Source organism: Phaenicophaeus curvirostris, chromosome 8 (genome assembly GCF_032191515.1).
Source record: "Phaenicophaeus curvirostris isolate KB17595 chromosome 8, BPBGC_Pcur_1.0, whole genome shotgun sequence".
Classification (NCBI taxonomy): domain Eukaryota; kingdom Metazoa; phylum Chordata; class Aves; order Cuculiformes; family Cuculidae; genus Phaenicophaeus; species Phaenicophaeus curvirostris.
This window is the reverse complement of record NC_091399.1, coordinates 17,822,570-17,844,371: the sequence shown is the minus strand read 5'-3', so window position 1 is coordinate 17,844,371 and position 21,802 is coordinate 17,822,570. Positions and strand designations below refer to the sequence as shown.

General features: G+C 48.0%; 3 protein-coding genes across 9 annotated transcripts in view; 1 reads left to right on the top strand and 2 right to left on the bottom strand.

Moving 5' to 3' along the window:
- The first annotated feature begins 1,560 nt into the window (after positions 1-1,560).
- MRPS14 (mitochondrial ribosomal protein S14) lies at positions 1,561-5,989 on the top strand. The gene is made up of 3 exons (XM_069862610.1): positions 1,561-1,624; positions 3,402-3,560; positions 5,524-5,989. The coding sequence occupies exons 1-3, from the start codon at positions 1,589-1,591 to the stop codon at positions 5,704-5,706; spliced, it is 378 nt and encodes a 125-aa protein (XP_069718711.1). The 5' UTR covers positions 1,561-1,588; the 3' UTR covers positions 5,707-5,989.
- Positions 5,990-7,181: 1,192 nt separating this feature from the next.
- CACYBP (calcyclin binding protein) lies at positions 7,182-14,787 on the bottom strand. The gene is made up of 6 exons (XM_069862608.1): positions 14,723-14,787; positions 12,356-12,548; positions 11,593-11,689; positions 10,905-11,004; positions 9,540-9,634; positions 7,182-7,502 (listed from the first exon to the last, which is right to left on the bottom strand). Exons 1-6 carry the CDS (start codon positions 14,741-14,743, stop codon positions 7,343-7,345), a joined length of 666 nt encoding a protein of 221 aa, XP_069718709.1. The 5' UTR covers positions 14,744-14,787; the 3' UTR covers positions 7,182-7,342.
- A 1,202-nt stretch (positions 14,788-15,989) lies between these two features.
- RABGAP1L (RAB GTPase activating protein 1 like) overlaps positions 15,990-21,802 on the bottom strand; it is a 248,130-nt gene continuing 242,317 nt past the window's right edge. For all 7 annotated transcript variants that reach the window (XM_069862587.1, XM_069862588.1, XM_069862590.1 and 4 more), the window contains one exon: positions 15,990-21,781. In XM_069862587.1, coding sequence (XP_069718688.1) covers positions 21,626-21,781 — 156 coding nt within the window. In that variant the 3' untranslated portion in view covers positions 15,990-21,625. The remainder of the gene's footprint in view (positions 21,782-21,802) is intronic.

Genomic DNA, 21,802 nt, shown 5'->3' with positions numbered 1-21,802 from the left:
TTCAGTTAGACAGAACACCCCTCTGAGAACATAGGGTTTCTTTATACAGCATGGGTTTTTTTTTTCAACTAGTGTTTTTCCAGATGTCTTGTGTTCAGTGTGATCTGTGCTGAACAGAGGTCTCTTCTTCCCCAATACCTTCTGTTCACAGTCTCTCCCCATCTCAAACGCAGTTTGCGGACGACACTAAGCTGGGTGGAAGTGTGGATCTGCTGGAGGGTAGAGAAGCTCTGCAAAGGGATCTGGACAGGCTGGACCGCTGGGCAGAGTCCAATGGCATGAGGTTTAACAAGGCCAAATGCCAGGTCCTGCACTTGGGGCACAACAACCCTAAGCAGTGCTACAGACCAGGAGAAGTCTGTCTAGAAAGCTGCTTGGAGGAGAGGGACCTGGGGGTGTTGGTTGACAACCGACTGAATATGAGCCAGCAGTGGCCCAGGTGGCCAAGAAGGCCAATGGCATCTTGGCTTGGATCAGAAACGGTGTGACCAGCAGGTCCAGGGAGGTTCTTCTCCCTCTGGACTCGGCCCTGGTGAGACCGCTCCTCGAATCCTGTGTTCAGTTCTGGGCCCCTCCCCACAAGAAGGATGTTGAGGCTCTGGAACGAGTCCAGAGAAGAGCAACAAAGCTGGTGAGGGGGCTGAGAGAGCTGGGGGTGTTTAGCCTGGAGAAGAGGAGGCTGAGGGGAGACCTCATTGCTCTCTACAGCTACCTGAAAGGAGGTTGTGGAGAGGAGGGTGCTGGGCTCTTCTCCCAAGTGACAGGGGACAGGACGAGAGGGAATGGCCTCAAGCTCCACCAGGGGAGGTTTAGGCTGGACATTAGAAAAAAATTCTTTACAGAAAGGGTCACTGGGCACTGGCAGAGGCTGCCCAGGGAGGGGGTTGAGTCCCCTTCCCTGGAGGTGTTTAAGGCACGGGTGGACGAGGTGCTGAGGGACACGGTTTAGTGTTTGATGGGAACGGTTGGACTCAATGATCCGGTGGGTCTCTTCCAACCTGGTTATTCTGTGATTCTGTGATTCTGTCAGACAGAGCTGGAGCCAGCTCCAAATCAGCAAGAGTTTTGACTGTTGGGAAGTTGGTGAGAACATTAAAATTAGTCCTTGGAGAGTAACAGAATACACATAAAAGTTATATGTACGCACGCGATACTGAGAATGCCAGCAAATAAAATCTTTAAGACTCGTTTTGGAGTTTGAGAGAGCGAGCATCCTTTATCAGGGCTGGGCAACACGAGGAGGCATCTCCATCGATTCTATACGGATTCTATACAGATAAATTCTCCCAGAAGTCTTATGAATATTCTATTACTTCCAAAGGACTAAATGTAAAGTTATTTTGAACTTCATGACAGTCAAATCTCTGGCTGGCTCGGAGCTGGCTCCAGCTCTGCCTGACCTTGCGTCTGAGATGGGGAGGGCCCGCAAACAGAGGGGATTAGAGGAGAGGCCTCTGCTCAGCACAGATGGCGCTCAACACAAGAGGTTTCCCTCTCCGAAGAAGGAGTGAGGGCTAGAAAATCGGCGTTTGAAGGCAGAGGGAGGGCCGTCCCCGGGGCGGGGCGGCGCAGGCGCGGCTGCGGGACCATGGCGGCGGGGTGGCTGCTGCGGGCCGCCCGCCAGGTCAGCTACAGGCCTCCTCCTGCCCTGCACACCTCCGTCCGCCTTCTCCTCCCTCCCTCCTCTCCCTCTATTCTTCTAGCCCTCCCTCCTTCCCTACATCCCTTCTGCCCTCTCTCCTTTCCTCCTGCCCTCTCTCTCTCCCTCCTTCCCCCTCTCATTCCCTTCTGTCCTCCCTCCCTCCTTCCTTCCCTCCCTCCTTCCTTCCCTCCCTCCTTCCTTCTCTCCCTCCTTCCATCCATCCCTCCCTCCTGCCTTCTCTCCCCCTCACTCTTGTCCTCTACCTCCTTCCCCCTCATTCCTTCCTGCCCTCTCTCCCTCCTTCCTTCCATCCATCCCTCCCTCCTGCCCTCTCTCCCTCCCTCCATCCCCCCTCCCTCCATCCCCCTCTATCCTTCCATCCCTCCATCCTGCCCTCTCTCTCTCCCTCTCCCTTATTCCATCCCTCCCTCCATCCCTCTCTCCCTCCCTCCATCCCCCTCTCATTCCCTCCTCTCCCTCTATCCTTCCATTCATCCCTACCATCTGTCCCTCCTGCCCTCTCTCCCTCTGCCTTATTCCATCCCTCTCTCCCTCCCTCCATCCCCCTTTCATTCCCTCCTGTCCTCCTTCCCTCCTCTCCCTCTATCCTTCCATTCATCCCTCCTCCCATCCGTCCCTCCTGCCCTCTCTCTCCCTCTCTCCTTCCCTCATTCCCTCCTGTCCCCTCTCCCTCCTCTCCCTCTGTCCTTCCATCTCTTCCTCTTGCCCTCTCCCCCTCCCTCCATCCCCCCCTCATTCCCTCCTGTCCTCCTTCCCTCCTCTCCCTCTATCCTTCCATCCACCCCTCCTCCCTCTCCACCTCCTTCCATCCATCCCTCCTTCTCTCCTGTCCTCCCTCCCTCCTCTCCTTCTGTCCTTCCATCTCTCCCCCCGTCCTCTCTTCCTCCCTCCTTCCCTCCTGGCCGTGCTCCCCAGGGCAGTGGGCAGGGGGCCTGGAGAGTGCAGGGGATGGGGGTGGATGGAGCTCCAGGGTGGTTTGAGGCCGCGGTACCGGTACCCACACCGCCTGGGACGGGGTCAGGACAATTGCGGCAGCTCGGAAGAGTCATGAAGTCTTACAAGGAGCGGCTGAGGGAGCTGGGATTGTTTAGCCAAAACAAGAAGAGGCTGAGGGGAGACCTTATTGCTCTCTACAGCTCCCTGAAAGGAGATTGTAGAAAGGAGGGTGTTGGTCTCTTCCCCCAAGTGACAGGACCAGAGGGAATGACCTCACGCTGCACCAGGGCAGGTTCAGATTGGACATCAGGAAAAATCTCTTCACCAAAAGGGTTCTCGGGCCCTGGCAGAAGCTGTCCAGGGAGGTGGTGGAGTCCCCATCCCTGGAGGGGTTTAAAAGACAGGCAGATGAAGTGTTTAGGGATGTGATTTAGTAGTGGACAGGTGCTGTTGGACTCGGTGATCTCCAAGGGCTTTCCCAACCAAACCATTCCGTGATTCTATGAATCACGGAAACTCCACTTGGCTTTGTTGTAATGGCTTTGAATGGGAAGGGGGAAGATTTAGATTAGACATTAGGGAGAAATTCTTCACAATGAAGGTGGGGAGGCCCTGGCCTGTGGAAGTCATGGCTGCCCCATCCCTGGAGATGTTCAAGGCCAAGTTGGATGGGGCTTGGAGCAACCAGATCCAGTGGGGGGTGTCCCTGCCCATGGCAGGGGGTAGAACTGAATGGGCTTTGAGGTTCCTTCCCACCCAAACTATTCTATGATTCCATGATAAACTTTGTGTTTTTCACTAGGTCCTCCCCACAGCCTGCACAGGGCAAGCACGGGGCTACTACGTGGACTGGAGGATGCTACGGGATGTCAAGAGGAGGAAGCTGGCATACGAGTACGCAGACGAGCGGCTCCGGATCAACGCCATCCGGAAGAACACCATCCTTCCCAAGGAGCTGCAGGTAGTGGGCAGCTGCCTCGCAGAGTCAAGCAGCTGTGCCAGGGCACCAGCACTTTTGCTTCCCTGACTTACATCACCTGGCTACCGCGCAGGCACACTCCAAGCCTCTGGCTTTTAGGGGTGCTTATGTAGGGGGTTTGCTTTCTAAGCAGTATCTCTAACGCCATGTACCATGAAGTCTCATTTTTCAGCTCACAGCTATCACTGAGAGACATTCAGGAAGCTGTTTTCCTTATATTCCTATGATACAGGGTACTATAAAGTTACTTCTACAGTTCCCTGAATAACCTTTAGGGGTTTTTGCTCTCATTTAGAAACCTGGTATTTTGATCCAGTCAAACATACCAATGTGTTCAAGTAGGAATACTTAATTTTACCCCTTGCCTGGCTACAGGCATGTAAAAGCTGCATCAGGTCTGGGTTAGATCTGTTCTTAACAATTCACACATTCACCACCGTGCTCTTATCACTATATACTAAACACATTTACAAGCATCAGAAATACTCCTGTGCTTATTTCAGTCTGGCCATGCCTAGCCGTAACAGGATCCTTTCACCCTTAAACATCCTGGGAGAGAAAGCATATTAATCTGCTTTATATATTGACTGTACCACGCGCTTGGCAAGTCTTGTCTGTGTTGGATGTCCTTACAGGGTGGGGTGGGGGGGAAGGACTGCAACTGGCTTTGCTTTTGGTATTCTTTCATCACCTTCTGAAGTCACCAAGTCAGAGCAGCAGTTAGAATTAAGAAAAAGACTGCAGGAAAGTAACTTTATTCCTCCCGTACAAAATGTTTTTGGGTTCCAAACTGAAAGTAAGTTAGGAGTTTTCTCTGAAAGCACCAGACTCCTTCCTGAATGAAGTCCTAGGAATTAAATAGGTAAAAAAATCCTGCAAGAGCTTGGGGGTACTAGGCTGGGTGCATAGGTAGAGCTATATACATGGGCAGGATGCGCAGCTGGACAAAACTAGGAACTGAAACATGTTCTGAAGACAAGAAGTCTGACTGACCTTGCTGTTAGTGAAGCTGAAAATCACATTGCTGCTGTCTTGACGCCATCGTCCTTGGAAGGTGAACAACCCTTCAGAAGACAGCCTTACACTATTGCTTTTCAGCACTCCTACAACATAACAGGAGTTGTGGTCCAGCCTCAGGCCTTTCTTTCACCTCCAGCTGTGACTTCCTAGCATGACAACACAGGATTCTTTGAGCCCTTCTGTCCTTCAGACAACAGCATATCAAGAATGCTGTGGGTGGGGGCACTTACCTAGCCTCAAGTGACTTCCTCTAGGCTGCGTTTCCTTGCTGAGCTCACTCAGTTCTTCTGACATTTCAGCTGCTGCTAACTGGTGCTTTCTGAGAACTGTTGAGCTTTCTTGTTGTATGCAGAAAGACCGTTCTAAAGCCTTCTCATTAGAGCAGAGACACTTTGACTTGTCCTCCTCTGGCTGTAACTCCTCCTGAAGTATACTTTGAGATCCCTTTTCCTGCCATCAGAGCCTGGGAAGGCAGTTAATAAGGAACATATGTTTAAGTTCAGTTCGTCTTAAAGGACTGGCCCACATGGAGAAAGCCCAAGTGGATTTTGACTAACTATAATTACTGCCTTGAGGTTGTTCAGTCTGTAATAAGGTTAAATTTTGTGTCTCTTAAAGGACTAGCCCACCCTGCAACACGGACAAAGCCAAGCAGATTTTGACAAACAGTAATTACTGGTGTGAGGCTGTTCAGCCTGTGTAATAAGGTTAACTTTGGGGCCTCCATGTGGATCACTTTACATTCACAGTTAGGATGCCCAGAAAGAAATGGCCAAGTGAGGAAGACCGCCACGTGTTCCCTATCAAAGCATCCTCATGAGGTGGTAGAGGAGGTTGTGGTGGCACCTACTCCACGGCTAGATTTTGAAGTCTGACAAATCCTGGGGAACAGAGAAAGACTCAATGCTCTGATCTTGCCTTTTAGGAAGTGGCTGATAAAGAGATCGCTGCCCTGCCCCGGGACAGCTGCCCCGTGAGGATCCGAAATAGGTGCGTCCTGACATCCCGCCCTCGGGGGGTGAAGCGGAGATGGAGGCTCAGCAGAATCGTTTTCCGTCATTTTGCTGACCATGCTGAGATGTCTGGGATACAGAGGGCTATGTGGTAGATCACCGCCTGGATATACATGCAGCGGAAAACACAAAACAGGCTCAGTCTTTGTGTTCAAGTAATTAAATCTCCTGTCTCAGAGTCCAGCATCAACATCAAACTAGTAGGGGAGGGATGAGAAGCCATGGCCATTCACTACACGGGCTTACTGGATCGTGAGTGGTACTAGTTATCTGTACGACGCTTATCTGTATGGGAGGCAGCTTTATTTTTGGGGAGGGGGAGCACTAAGCTGAGGTTTGTGATATGGGCAACAAGAGAAATAAAGACATACAGCACAAGGCTCGTTTAAGCATTTTTTTTGCCACCATACAGTAAGGTCACCATGGTAATTTGGGTAAAAGCATAAGTGAAATTCACAACAGGACAAAGTAGTAGTCTGCCACAAACAAGGATAAGCACAAACTGAAAATAAAACGTGGCCTCAAGTTTAGATACACTTGTTTTGCAAGCTTAATATATTTATATTAACAAGCAGACGAAGTCGATAAAGGACCTATTAGAAGCTACAACGCGCTAGTATTTATCTCCTGCTTTTAGTGCAGTGCTTGGCCGGGGGCTTTAAGAACAAGGTAGCAAGTGAGTCTGAGTCCAGACCACAGCAGGAGAGTAATGGCTTCCTTAAATCATCAGGTAACATCAAACAAATCTGTCCTTGGGAGGGACATAAGAAGGAAACATGAGGGAAACGTCAATAACAGGAAGCCTGCTGCTAAGCTCATGTTTGCCCAGTACTCTTCTTCAAAGCAGGGCAATAAAGGGGAACCAGCTACTCTGTCCCCCTCGCTAGCAGTGGGGCTGAGCGGCTGCAGTGCACGGGCCAAGTTAAATGACACTCCACAAGGCGGAAGACACACAGGCAGCAAACTGACAGCAACCCGCCACGCCGTTGAGTCAAATTCTGGAGTATAAGCTAGCAATATACTTGCTCTGTTACCTTTAAACCCATGAAAGGTGATGGGAGAAAGCAGAGCTTGTCTCTTTCCTCACATGCTGCTGCAGCCAGGGTGAGCTCGCTGCCCTCCTGCACCTGACACCGCCTCAAGGACACCCAGGAGCTCACAGTTGGCACAGGCCCTGAAGAGCTGTTTTCATTTTCAAAATTAAACTGGTTAAAGAGCCAGTTATTTCTGAGAGTAAGCATTACATTTTAATACCACGGGATTAACACCATTTTGATTTTGCTTGATAATAGTGGTTCTACTTTCTTCAGCATTTCTCCTTTTGTTAGATGTTTTACAATTCAACATGCTTTCCCACATCCATGTGGTGAGCGTGCCACTAACCTCAGAAACCAAATGGGTACAGCTGTTGCTGGCAACAGAGTGGCCTTGACCCATCCTGGCTCAGGATGCCTGTCCTTTTACATTCTGTTTTCAGTTTCACAACTCTACACTCATCCGAGATGCTTTTTCGAGGAGGGGTAAGGATATACCTACGCTCCACTCTTCAGGAAATGGTGAACCACTTGACTGAAGGAGATGCTTTATAAGCTGTTTTATTTAAATATTTTCTCCAACCTGAAATGGAAAATGACGGTCTTTGCTTGGAAGAAGATTGTGTAAACAATGATCTTTGCAGCACAGCGCGTCTCACATGGAAGATCAGTGTTAAGGCGGCCCTTCAGAATACTGTCAAATATCCATTGGTATGTCCCCTTTGGATTGCTTTTCTCTGCTTTCCACCCAGGCCTTGTTGATGGTGCGCTTCATTTCATCATCTCCTTCGGCATACATCTTTTTTAAAAGGTTCATGAGCCCTTCACTAGGATCTGAGGTGTTGTAGGCAGCCTTCCTGCAAGACAGAGATATGAGAACATCAAGTATAGCCAACAATTTTGCACAAAAAATTAAACACTAGTATTTGCCGGACGCATCCTGGCAGTAGCGAGGATTTTGCTTTGGCAAAGTCTTCAGACCCTGACAGTCTTCAGTCACATCTCAGTCAGCTTCTGTGTAGGGAGAATCCTAAAGAGTACCCTTAAACCAAGTGCCAGTTGCATAGTATACCTAGAGCTGCCCCACTAAGGAGGACGGAGTGTTCTGCAATAAACGTGACCCTTGAAGCACCACTCAAAATTAATTTTAAAAAGCAGGAGTAGAATACAACAGACACAAAGTGCTAAAACGTCTGTGCTGTTAATGAAAAGTGAATGGAAACAGAAAAACAACCACACTGAGGTCTTCCAAGTAGCCACACTGACAACCCAAACAGCATTTTCTGCTTCTCTTTTTTCAGGTTACCTCCAGAGGTTAACTGATTCATTTTTAACCCGTCATTTCACAGCGTTTTTCTCAGTGTAAGATGCCAACTGACAAACAGTGCCACCCACACAGTAGGCACCTGGGTGTGATGTGCCCCATGTTATCAGAACACATATCATGTCCTCTCTGGCAAAACTGCCTCACTCTATCCTGTTTCCATGCAGATCAAAATAGATCAGCAGAGGGAGCAAGTTCCCCAAGCACAGGGCTAACCACCAGTCTCACAAACCCAGCACGAGGCATGTTTATGAAGCCACACATTGTGTCGTAACATAAATCCTCAGCGCCTGAATAAGGTGGCAGTACTAACAGAGACAGGGTGGGCAGCACGCGGGGATTCTCTGCACAAGACACACGTTTAACAAAATGACTACTAGTACACATTGCCAGAGGGACAGGGTCAAGTCACCTTCTCCTAATCCCCAGTGATGCCACTTGCAAGGGGGAGGTACTCTTGCTCTGATTTTAGGTATGGTTAGCAAGGACTAATCAGTTTTAGCAAATCATCCTACCAATACACACAAAATCAAAAGTTGTTGGCAGGCATAGTTTTCTCAGAAACGAGCGTTTCCATGCTGCTTTAAGGTAGGTATACACATTTTCTGGGTGAGAACCTCTGTATTAATAATACACTATGTAATATTACATAAATCTAAATGCTATAACCTCTCCTGTCCACAGGTGTTTCCTGCTATAACCTCCCTTATACATCCAATGCCTAAGCCACCTGTAGGATTGCTCCCAAGCACTTGAAGTGATAAAAATTAGTTTGAGACTCTACATAATGATCTTGGTAAACAAAGACTTGCTTTGCCAAAAGGACCTCGGGATTTTTGTGCAGGCACTTTACACACAGGTCACAAAATAATAACTATTTTGACTATAGCTGCAGGGAATAAGCATTTCTATATAACATATGCTTAACCTAAATAAGCCAGCCTCACTAGAGAAGTTTTTGCAGTGAATGCAGCCATCGAGATCATAGAATCACAGAATCACCAGGTTGGAAGAGACCCACCGGATCATTGAGTCCAACCATTCCCATCAATCACTAAACCATGTCCCTTAGCACCTCGTCCACCCGTGCCTTAAACCCCTCCAGGGAAGGTGACTCAACCCCCTCCCTGGGCAGCCTCTGCCAGTGCCCAATGACCCTTTCCGTGACAATTTTTTTCCTCATGTTCAGCCTAAACCTCCCCTGGCGGAGCTTGAGGCCATTCCCTCTTGTCCTGTCCCCCGCCACTTGGGAGAAGAGGCCAGCACCCTCCCCTCCACAACTTCAAATCTTTTATTGGTTAATTACGCTTAGCACCATCACTGCTAGTACTACCTATTATAATTCCTAGGATGCTGCCTTCATCATTAGCAATAAAACAGCAGAACAGTGGCAAACAGCTACCCAAAGTGCATTTCCTCCACTGCCAGCCCTACTAGTACCAAAACCCAGTGATTCTCAATGCCTCAAACGGCAATTCTCACAGCCAGTAACAACAGAGACTTGCCCTCCTGGCAGGCCAAAAGCCATCTGGAAAACAAGAAATGGAAAACGGGTCAAAGAGACACTTACTCTTTCTCTTTGCTTTCTTTTTCCACTTGAGTGAGACATTCCCATTTTTCCTCCCGCTTCTTCTTACACATCACAAGGACAGTGTCTGTCTTTACCTGTATGGAGAACAGCAAAGCATGAATTTAAGATGCTTCTTAAAGGGATGCTAATCACAGCCACAATAAATAGGATCTGATTACAACACACACCTCTTCCTATACTCACACATTTACCTCAGCTATCGATTCTTACGTAGCACATAGAAATTGTAGTATGTACTCATCAGCTTCAGGGTACAGAGCACGAACCTCATCGTGGACAATCCAAACAGTGTGAATAATACACTGCTAGCACAGCACTGTAGTACCAACACAGAAGAACAAACAGTGCTGCAGAAACACCACGCAGTGATCCTCAAGATGCTACAAGCACCCAGGACTGCTGGGTAAAGGGTGGCTATATTTGCCAGACATCTCCAAGGACACCAAATCCAGTGAGAGGCTCTCCCAGTTTATTTCTCCAAGGATAACAAACCAGTTTTAGGACATTGCTTAATCTTGCAATACATTTGCAAGTTACAAGCAAAAGCCTGTTTAATTGCAACCCTGACCTAAATTTCACAAAGAACTCCTGCGTAGCACAGCAGACGAGTCTGCTGGATCTTTATCCTAGCTTGGTAAGTACGTGACCACTGTTCACTTCTGTGGCACGTTACAAATCACCAGAGCACCCTCATTTATTTCAGTAACACTGTCCTCGTTTTAGGGCAATTTCAAATGGAACCATTATTCATCTCTGATGGCAATAAGCACAGCACAGAGCTGCAGAGAACATACACGAAGTTTCCAACACATCCATAAGCCCAGAAAGATTGCTAAAAGTAGCAAAGCAAGGACACGATCACCAGTTACAGCCACTGGCAGTAGAATGTTACTAGTGTTCAATTCTGGACCAACACACAAAGGCACAGCAAATTTAGGGCTTTGTTCTGGGTATTAACATCGATTCAAGCCTCCCGAGATTTCTGTTTGCTGACAATTCTCTTCAACCTTGAAATTGCAAAGACCTTCTCAGAGATATTTAAAAGCACAAGGATGCAAATGGATGCTTAGTGGTATTTTGTTTTGTTATTTCTGAAATCCTGTTGGGAGAGCTATTTTAAAAAAGCATACAATATCCAGACGTGTTCTCTTGGAATGGAAGCCCATGGATTCTAGAGAATAACTCCACAATTACGCCAGTTAGAAATTAATAAGAATCATGTTCATAGCAAAGAGAATTTACACATGAGAAAGGAGGGACCTGAAGATGAGGATCACGCCTCTTGAACCAGAGTCAGGCGATGAACATGGGACTTTGTGAGGGACCCAAACGAGGTGCACTGACCTTTCTGGAGCTGCCTTCCACAGAGATGGGTTTCAGGAGGTTGTTGAAAGTCATGGTGTAGTTCTTCCCATTCAGATTCTTCACTAGCAGATCAAACGACCTGGAACCAGTAAGTGGAAGAGAGGAAGGGCATAAATATGCCAATCATTCTAAGACCACTGTGCTCTGCCACCAAAAACAGTGTCCGAAAGCCCTTTAGCAGACCTATTTATTGTGAAAGCATGCTGACAGGCTTGGATTACTTTATTCCTGGGGTTCCCAAATCTTCAGTTGGATTTAATACTGAGGACTTAAAAAGACCCATCCAGACTTCACAACAAATCAAGATCTCCAGGGTTTTTATTCCCTCAGTGATCCCCTACAACCTTGGAAAGGCAGATTTACTTAATCTACTTTTCAGTTCTATCACCACCAAAACCCAGAGCTAACGCTACATATCCTGTCAAGCGTGACCAGGCGCAACAAGCGCTAGTAAAATGAAAATATCCCGATACCCTCTAAGCAGAACTACACCTAAGGGGACATCCCGGGTGCTACTAAAAGCTAATTCTGTTCAAGTTTAAAGAAAAAAGGGGGAAGGGGCAGGGCTGATCCGGAACAGAACTCAGCAGAACACATCCCTGCATTTCACATCATGTTCTTCACCCATGCTCTCCCCCAGCAGCACAGTGCAACAAGATGAACTCACCTTTCCGTGAAATTCACTTCCACATTCTCAGCTGGAAGCTTCTGGACTCCACTTAAAGAGATGTAAATCTTAATAAACTTATCGGACTGATCCCAACCTGCAAGCAAAAAAAGAGATTAAGTTCTAGCTTTCCTCCAGAAACTTCATGCACTCCATTCCAGCTCCCTTTGCAAAGGCACCTCTGCCTTATTAAAACAACCTTCAGAGGGACAAGGGAAAGATGTGAATTATTGAGGAGTAACTTGACAGCAAAAGGAAATCCTCACACAGCTCTGTTCCCCGATTCTGAGAAGAGCCCCATAGCAGCTCAGGTAAAAGAGGAGCAACCCTGCCTGTGCAGAGGGGATCGGAGGTAGCTGTCTCCTTTTGCTGCAGTTTCCTTGACCCACTTCTTCCACTGCTCCAGCCTGACACGTATCTTGAGCAATTCCCTCTCCTTTCACCTACATGGTGAGCAGAGAAGCCAAAGCTCACTCTTTCGCTCCTGTTAAGCACTAGGCAAGGGGAAAATACCCACTGGTACACCAGGGATCATTAATGCATCCCACCATCCCTATCACACAAACACAACTAATACACGCTGTAGCTGGGATAGCACAGTAAGCATGTTGCAGCTTTTAAAGTGGGGTCTCCAGTATGATAAACACTTCAGAAGGCTTCTCCAGAAGGCTAGAAGGCAACTGCAACTCACACTAAATGCTACCCTGCCTTCTCTTCAGAGAGATGCCAAAGCTCTAGCAAGTGTTCAGAAAAGTAATCCTACCATAATTGTTTATTTTCACCGTGTACCCTCCCAGCGATGACTTTTCTTCCTCTGCCACATCTTTTGGCTTCGGTGGAGGCTGATTCTTGATTTCTAGCTCTATCTTGTGTTTCTCTGTCATCAGGACATCACGGACTCGCTTCCTCGTGGCTTTCGTAAGCAATTCTTTAACCTCTTCCAGATCTTTCTGCAACTGGTTTAAAAAAAAAATTGGCACGCATGGACATGAGACAGAGTTCTTTTTAATGTAAGGCTCACGTTGAACTGTGTTGGTCAGGACACTTTCAAGTCCCAGTTTCAGGGCTCCCAAGCCAGTAGCTTCCTTTCCCTTTGTGCCCCGTTACACACGAAGCCACCCGCTCTGCCATGGCTGGAGAGCAGCTCTGTGGAGAGGGACCCGGGGTCTTGATGGATCAACACGAGGGAACAGTGTTTTGCAGCAGCAAAGAAGGCCAACAGGATGCTGGGGTGCATAGAGAAGGGCATCACCAGCAGAGATAACAAGTCATTACATAATCACAGAACGGTCTGGGTCGAAAGAGACCTTAAAATCATCCAGTTCCAACCCCCTGCCATGGACAGCGACACCTCCCACTGGATCAGGCTGCTCCAGGCCCCATCCAACCTCGCCTTGAACACCTCCAGGGATGGGGCAGCCACAACCTCCCTGTGCAACTTGGGCCAGGGCCTCCCCACCCTCACTATGAAGAATTTCTTCCTAATGTCTAACCTAAATCTTCCTCCCTCCAATTTAAAGCCCTTCCCCATCATCCTATCACTCCAGCCCCTTGTAAAACATCCCTCCTCAGCTTCCCTGGAGCCCTTTTTAGTACTGGAAGCTGCTCTAGGGTCTTCCCAGAGCCTTCTCCAGGCTGAACAACCCCAACTCTCTGCCTGTCCTCCTAGCAGAGGTGCTCCAGCCCTTGGATATCTCCGTGTCCTCCTCTGGACCTGTTCCAACAGTTCCATATCCTTCTTAGCCCCAGGATTCTGGAATTGGATGCAACACTGCACATGGAGTGCTGCATTCGGTTTTCATCCCCATTATACAGAAAAGCTGCAGAGAAGGAAGACAGAAGGCCCAGAGAACAAGTGGATGATCAGAGGAGTGGAAACCGTCCAAATGAAGTAAGGCTGAGAGAACAGGGCCTGAGAGGAGAAGGCCTAGAGACCTTATTACCATACTCCAGTACATAAAGGGTGTCTGCCAAGGGGATGGAAACTCCCTTTTCATGAAGGGACACATGGAGAAGACAAGGCGTAAGGGGTAGAAGTTGCTCCTGGAGAGATTCTGATTTGATAAGAGAAAGTTTTTCACAGTGAGCACAGTGAAACACAGGAACAATCTCCCCAAGGCAGTGGTAGGTTCCTCTACACTGAACACTGAAGGTTCAGCTCACAGGGAGCCAGGCCATCTCATTCAAGCTACTGATCGCCTAAAAGGCTGGACTGGGTGATGCTTGAGGTTCCTTCCAGCCCAGCACAGAATCACAGTGTAGTCTGGGTTGAAAGGGACTTTAAAGCCCACCCAGTTCCACCCACTGCCATGGGCAGGGACACCTCCCCCTGGATAAGGCTGCCCAAGCCCCATCCAACCTGGCCTTGAACACCTCCAGGGATGGGGCAGCCACAGCTTCCCTGGGCAACCTGGGCCTGCGCCTCCCCACCCTCATCGTGAAGAAATTCTTCCTTATGTCTCATCCAAATCTGCCCCTCTCCAGTTTATCCCCATTGCCCCTCATCCTATCACTCCAAGCCTTTGTAAAAGGTCCCTCCCCAGCTTTCTTGTAGCCCCTTCAGGTACTGGAAGGTCTCTCTAAGATCTCCTCAGCCTTCTCTTCTCCAGGCTGAACAACCCCAACTCTCTTAGGCTGTCCTCATATGGGAGGTGCTCCAGCCCTAGGATCATCTTTGCAGCCTCCTCTGGACCCGATCCAACAGCTCCATCTCCTTTTTACGTTGTGATTCCAGAGCTGGATACAACCCTGCAGATGAGGTGTCCCCGGAGAGGCGCAGAACCCCTCCCTCATGCCGCTGGCCACGCTGCTTTTGAAGCAGCCCCGGGCACGGCTGGTTTCTGGGCTGCGAGCGCACGCTGCCGGCTCACGCCGAGCTTTCCCCCCACTCCCCATCACCCTGCGGTTCTACCGCGCCCCCTTCGTGACGAGCCTAGAGCTCAGGGCTGAAGGCTCCATTCGCTACAACCGAACGGAACGCGGCACCAGCGCGACCCCGGTCCCCCCGCCTCAGCTCCTCCTCACGCCGCCCCAGGCCCAGCTTCCGGTTCCGGTCGGAGCCCCCGGGGTGGGGGGGGGGGGGGGGGGGGCTGGGGCTGTTGTTTAGCGCGCTCGGCCGCGCGCCCCTCACCTCCTCGCGCGCGGCGGCCATGGCGGGGGCCTCTCTGGAACCTTCCGGCCGCCCCGCCCCGCCCAGCGGAAGTGACGCGAGATGGGGGCGGGGCCTGAGGGGCGGGGCGGGAGAGGAGTCGGGCTGTAAGGGAAAGGGACCGAGCCGGAGGGGCGGGGTCTGTGCGGAGTGGGGCGTGGCCTAAGGGGGAAGGGGCGGGGCCTAACGGAGAGGGGCGTGGCCGGATGGGGCGAGGCCTGTGTGGAGGGGGGGCCGGGGGCTTGAGAGGCGGGGTCTGAACGGAGGGGGAGCGGCATGGTGGGAGGGGCGGGGGGTGGTCAGCCTGATGGGCGGGCCTGAGAGGGGTGGGCGGGGTTTGATGGGAGGGGCGGGGGCCCGAGAGGCGGGGCTTCCGCGGAGGTGGGCGTGGCCTGATTGGGCGCGGCCTGTGTGGGGGAGGAGGGTCTCTCTGTTGCTTGAGGGGCGGGGTCTGAATGTACGGGGGCGGGGCCTGTGGAACCTGAGGGGCTCACACCTGAAGTGGGTGGGCGGGGGATGATGAGAGGGGCTTGGTTGGATGGGAGAGGGCGAGACCTTGGGAGGGGGGTGGGGTCTGATTGGAGAGGGGCAGGGCCTGATGAGGGGGCGGGGCTGATGGGAGATGGGCAGGGGCTGATGGGAGAAGGGCAGTGGCTTCAGTGGGGATGGGCGAGGCCTGAGGGGCACGGTCAGCTGCGAGGGGAGGGGCTGGAGGCTTGGGGCGGGGCCTGAAGGGAGAAGGGGCGCGGCCTGTTGACTGTGAGGGGCGTGGGCTGTTTGGGGAAGGGGATGTGGCTTGAGGGGGCGGGGCCTGGTGGGAGAGGGAGGGGCCTGGGGGGTGGTGAGTGCGAGAGGCATGGCCTGAGGCGAGGGGGCAGGCTCTGAGAAAGGCGGTGTGGCTGGGGGAGGGGGCAGTGCTTGAGAGGAGGGGGCGTGGCCGGAGTAAGAAGGGTGGGGCCTGTTGTGGGGGCGTGGCCTGAGGGAGAGGGCGTGGTCTGTGGTGAAGGGGCGGGTCCTGAGGGTCCCTGAGGGCTTATTCACCCTCTCCTCACCCTAAGGCCCAGGTTCGAATTCTCCTCTCCTGGCCACAGGCTCCTCTGCACCTTGCTGGGCAGCGCTGCTGCTTCAAGAGAACCAGCAGGGCCCAACTGCAACGCAGCCCCCAGCACGGCAGCTGCTCCGCGGGGCAAACAGGTTTACGCTCTCTCTTAACTTAGGAAAATAAGCACCTTCTTCCCATTTTTGTTCATATTTCTATTTATTTTACAAGGCATCCTTCACACAATGAAAACAAGGTACTGATCCAAACAATTCGGTAACAATTAAAAAAGTAAACATTTGTTGTGACCGTGTACATTGAATTGCACTTTTAATAACAAGCATTACACTTATACTTCCATATTATACTTTATATAATACGTGGATTTGTCGCACGAGTACTGGCAGTACGGAATTGTTCTCGGTTACCACTGTGATGCTCTCTTATTTCCTCTTATTTCCAGGTTGCAAAGCTGGGACGCGCCCGGGTGACAAACGCAACTTCAGGCCTGGAAAATGTAACGGAGCCGCAGCTTTAAAGCTGCTCTTTGTTTTCAACGTGCTGGAGTGAATCCACCTCGAATGAGCAATGTGGATCTGGATTACACGTGATTAGACCCTTTTCTGCGTTCACGTGCCATCTTTCCCCAGCGTGGAGAAGACACAGAGTCTTCCTCCACGGGAAAGGAACAATTACCAAAGCTCAAGAGAACTCCAGGCACTGCCTTGGAAGGTGGCATCATTACCAGTGCAAGCCCAGGGCTTACTGGAGGCAGGGAACTGGTATCTGGAGAAAAAGCTGAGAACATCTGCTCTTGTTTGCATTGATAGTACCATCCATGTATTATATAAAATACAAAAATAAGAGAAACTGAAAGGGACAGAGCACAGCCGAGGATTCGGGTGGCATCAAATCACAAATGAAATTTGTGATACCAAATCCTTTTGATGTATTTATCCCCTCGTGATTCAGTTTCCTATATATTATTCTATATATCAGATATAGTTTTCCAAAGTTACATATATATCCCTTTACAGGTTAAATAAAAGCAAGTCCCACCGAATAAGAAAATAAGAGGAAGTAATGTCCTAATTCTTCACCCATATCTTTTTTCCTTTTTTTCAGGTAAAAATATCATGAAATACATTCAGTAGCAAAGCAGTTGGAATCCAGGAGAAATGGAGAGCCCTGTATTCCTGGAGGATTAACCTGGACATGTTAAGTCACGATCCTGACATAAATTATGTAGACTTCTGACTCAGGAAAGATAGGATCTTGATCAATTCTGAGTATTGTTTATCCAGTTGCAAATTCTTTTAGATTTCCCCAAACCCACCTATGGATCAGCCAGTGTTAGAGGCTACCGTGACGTACACCTAATCTAACCTGAAAGGTCCAAACTGGGGCGCTTCCTTGTGTTTCCCCCCAGTATTCTTACATGGGAGGAGGCAGTGGGACAGCTCCCGGTAGGTTATTAGCATAATAGATGGAAAAGTAATTTAGTTTGAGCCTTTGTGTTTGCGAGAACAGCGTGATGCCCGGCACGGTGTATGCATGGTGCTGCATATCTCGTGCGGGCAGCTGTCTGCAGGGTTCAGCTCGATGCGGGTGTGCTTGTCAGCCACAACGGTTCCTCCATCCCGAGAGGAAAATCTCTGCCCTGATCTTCACATTCCAACTGTACCGAGGTTGTCTCTCTAGCAGTTGGAAGAGAAACAGCATTGTAAGATAAGAGTGTTTCTGTTTTCAATGCCGAAGCTATTCACGCTTATTAGATTATGCACAAGGAGGCCAATTATCCCTGAGTCTTAACAGGAAATCAAAATAAGAGGTATAGTTCTCCCACACATACAAGTAGCTTCATGGATTTCACTGCAACTACTTAATAGGAGGAAGGGAACAGCCCTACCTTTATCCTGTGGAGAAAGCGTGACCTATGCAGCCTCCAGGTTTTGATACTTCAGTGCTGGTAAATTTTATTTACTCCCAAGTGAGTGGCATCATGACTCTTATGACAACAGGATACTTCATGCTTTGTCAAGGGGCTGAATTCTTGCCGATTCTGACTTTCTATCTCCCTCTCCCCTTGTAAATAGCTGTTTTTATTTGGAGTTGCATTGGCACGGATGAAAGCATCTATCTACAAAGAGATTTCAAGGGCCAACCAAGTGCTTTAAAATGTCTAGCAAGGAAAAGAAATTGCTTACCGAAGTAAGTAATATAACTTAGCTGTGACAAACTAGAGAATATGCTAATTAACAGGCAGGGCATGTTTTTCAGCTGGCAGTACTGATTACCTGGCTGACTGCTTTCTCCAAGACCAGTTTTACTAAATGCATACGGGCCTCAGGGATTATGGGGTTTCTTGGGTTAACACCACACATGATATTTCCTGTTTTATTGTTTTTAATTCTCTCCAGGGACACTTAGAATTTGTTAAAGTAAGTGAAATAGGTCCTATCATTTTAGAATATTAAGTTTGATTCACAAAGATAATACAGGACTAGTTCACAGACGTATCATGTCGCTAAATCAGCCTTGCTTCATTTAGCCTGTAAAGTGTTACAGTCAAAGTAAAACCGACTTTTTAAAGTGAAAAAAAGTACCTTTTTTTCATATTGGGAATCTCAGGAATGGATTAAGAGTCCACCAAGATAAAACAGTTGTACTAAAAATACTCTTTGGAGGTTTGCCGCTAATCAAAGTAAAGGCTTTAATTCAGAACTGCGCATCCTCAATAAAATTAAAAAATAAGATTTAGTTCCACATATATATTTATAAAATTCAAAATATGCCTAATGTAAGTTCGATGTGGACACACCGTTTAATACTTGCTCAGGACAAAAACACAAGCTCTCCAGACTCAGGAGCTCTGGTAGCTGTTCCGGTGCCACACGGAAACAACAGTTTCAGTGAGACTTTGATGTTTCCTGCTGAAAAGCTAAAGAAGGAGCCAGCTCTCCCTGGCAGATCAGTCGCTCTGCGATACGTGTGCGTGCTGCTGAAAGGCTAATTACAACCCAGACTTGCTTTCTCACAAGAAGCTACATTTCCCAACAGCATCTATAGTCAGCAGGGAGAATTTCAGCTTGCCTGGTTTAATCCTGCCGTCCTGCTCCTTTCCTCCTTTCTGAATAGAACTATGCTGATCCATCAAGATGATCCCATAGAGCCATTTTCTTATTCTTTCAGTAGTTCTAAGAAGACAAAGCTTCCACATAAATATGACCCTTCCGAATGCCGCTGCTACAGAGGCTACCTAGGATCTACAGATGGAAGGTGAAAACGCCTTACTGCCTTTATGTCATTGCTGAGAGCGGTAACACATCCGAAACTGTCTTTGCTGATGTACGCCGGCTGCCATCCCACCGGCTTTTGAAATCACCACGCTAGCAGGTAGCAAATGTGTTTTTTTCACAGAAACTCAGCTTCCACAGTCAGAGAGCTGCTACACTGAGAAAGATGATGTTGGGTCAAAGCTACTTCCGTGAAACACGGTGTGTTTATTTAGCAGTCCTTTTCGGATGAACTGGGGAAGTGCCACTCCCACGATCCGCTTGCATTCATTGGACCCTTTGAGATGATTTAACTCATTAACTTGGCAAAAGACTAACCAGGGGTGGGGAAAATCCATCCGCATCTGATTTTTTTTTTTTTAATCATCTCCAGTAAATGCCATAACAAGGGCAAGGGACACAACTCCACAACGGGCAGCTGGAGGCGTGAGACCTTTGAGCGCTGTTATGTTAACTCAGCTGCTCAGAAAATCACAGTCTTAACTGTTTCGGTTTGGTTTTGTTGTTTTTTTTTTTTTTTTAAAGTATTAGTACTGTCTTTTTCCACTCACAATTTTAAATCCACTGCTAAATATGATTTAAGAGAAATGAAATGAGAAATTTGGACACTTGTCAAACAGTCACTCGTCAGTGTCATGGTACTCTCAAATGTTCACCAGCTATTTGGGAATGTCACTTAAAATTTATTATGCAGCTCATTTTGAGTGTGAAGCGGAACTGGTAGGTGAATGACTAACGCTACATTTAGAGAGTCACGAGAATGGAAACACTGATGCAAATATTATTAGCAAGAGAGTGATCAGGGGAAAACAACGTTGTTAATATTTGCAAAAGAAATTCCTTCTGCTTCCCTCCTCCCCCTTTTTGATATCTCCAGACAACCACTGTTCTTGCAGGTATGTTTTAAAGTATTACATTTTTTTTTTAATACCTTACTCTTGGAAGAGAGAATTTCGTTGTAGGTTAGTCGTGCCAGGATAGTGGCTGTATTTTGATCTCTACTTCCAACAGCTGACTGCCTTTCAGAATCATTCCTTGGGCACAGGGAACATTAAATTTGTACTAAGCTGTTTAAAATAATTCACAATTATGCTTGACGACGAAGCACCAAATGGGTATCATTAAATTTTATTGTACAAAACTGACAAGATATGGCATTCCTTAGAATTAAAAAAAGATGAAAAGAGAACTAATGTCCCTGGAACAACTTTGTAAATGGAACAATTAATACACAACCTTTAGTCCAGCAATGGTATCTACCTGCAAGACCATCTTTAGCCGTGACAAGTATAATTAAAAAAATATTCCATCAGTTCAAGCAATAGTATTTCTATAAACACTTTATGTTCAGTCAAAACAAATGCTTTTGAATTTTCTCATCTTAAGAGATATAAAACAACCAGACAGGTTTGGGAATCATCAGAGAAGCCTACCCCACGGGAAAGCCTAGGTTTCATGTTCCAGTTGAAAACGTTTGGTTTTAGAAAAATAAGTAATACCAACGTAGCGTTTCCTAACCAAATACTTGCAGCAAACAGATCTCACTTCTGTGATGCTTTATTCATCAGTGAAGTATTTGGGATTTCTTTGATTCCTCATTTCTGTGCCAAATTCAGTATTTGAATAGAGACCCAGGGAAAGGTTTTCATTACTTTTATTCATAAAACCTGCCCTCTATTGCACGAGATTTACAAAATGTCAAAACTATGCAAGGTCTTCGCTCTGCTTCTCAGCAAAAACATCAAACAAATGTTGAACAGTTTTCCCTTTATCCCAGTGGAAGGAATTATTTCTTGGAATTCTTAGTATAAACATGAAATAAAAAAAGGGATCTAGGCAACTTTACGTTAAATTCCAGTTCAGCTGTAAATAGCCGTTAAACAACAGTGCTACAAAAGAACTGCACTACTTGCACTTCTGAAGGAGAAAAACAATCAGAACTAAGAAATTACCAGGGAAGCTCCTACACAATTGTGCCAAGAGCACAAGACTAGCTTTGCTATGGCCTAAGCTTTACAAAAAGTGCTTCTCTGCAGGACGCAGTCACTGCGATAAACTTCTGAGATGGTCCCAGGGCGTCAGTTATCCCAGACACCCGTACACACACGAGTACGTATTACACTGTGCTATCTAGGAAGAGGTTATGCTTCAGCACTTGCCATTTTCCATTCTCTCTCTTCCTCCAGAAGAAGAAAAAACCTTCTATGCAAGATAAAAATAATTCTGAATAATTAGTCATGTATTAAAGACCTAGATTTGAAGTATTTATTTAACATCTAGTCATATAAAATAAAGTGTAAAACTATGAAGGTATCAGAACGTGGCTTTCAGCAAGGCAGTTTGGGAAGTAAGAATTCAACATAAAACAGGAATTATTTTTTTCCCCCTTTGAAAAGGGGCACATCAGAATGAATGAAAAACACCGAAGAATTTCACTTCAAGCCTGCGCTCCTGCCTTTTGTCCTTTCCCCAAGAGGAGAGGCCACTGGACGCATCCTCGCGGGTTCCAGTGGTGTTGTTCTTTGTGCTCTGGTAGGGGTCTGGCGGGGACTATGTGCTGCCCTCTTTGGGGGGCAGGGGCGGCTGGGGCTGCGCCGGGGCCTGCGTGCCGGCGGCCGTTTTGATAGAGTTCAGCGTTTTGCTAAACCAAGAGTTTTTGGCAGCTTGGATTTCATTCATAAGGGCTCCTCTCTGGTGCTCCAGCTCCTGAGAAAGCAGAATAGTCAG

What these genes read in the sequence shown, in the direction of transcription:
- MRPS14 (XM_069862610.1), top strand. Translation starts at nt 1,589, where the DNA reads ATGGCGGCGGGGTGGCTGCTGCGGGCCGCCCGCCAG. An exon ending in TGCTGCGGGCCGCCCGCCAG is followed by an intron (nt 1,625 to 3,401) that starts GTCAGCTACAGG and finishes GTTTTTCACTAG; the next exon opens with GTCCTCCCCACAGCCTGCAC. An exon ending in TCCTTCCCAAGGAGCTGCAG is followed by an intron (nt 3,561 to 5,523) that starts GTAGTGGGCAGC and finishes CTTGCCTTTTAG; the next exon opens with GAAGTGGCTGATAAAGAGAT.
- CACYBP (XM_069862608.1), bottom strand. Translation starts at nt 14,743, where the DNA reads ATGGCCGCCGCGCGCGAGGAG. An exon ending in TGGAAGGCAGCTCCAGAAAG is followed by an intron (nt 9,635 to 10,904) that starts GTCAGTGCACCT and finishes TTCTCCATACAG; the next exon opens with GTAAAGACAGACACTGTCCT. An exon ending in AAAGAAAGCAAAGAGAAAGA is followed by an intron (nt 7,503 to 9,539) that starts GTAAGTGTCTCT and finishes TCTGTCTTGCAG; the next exon opens with GAAGGCTGCCTACAACACCT.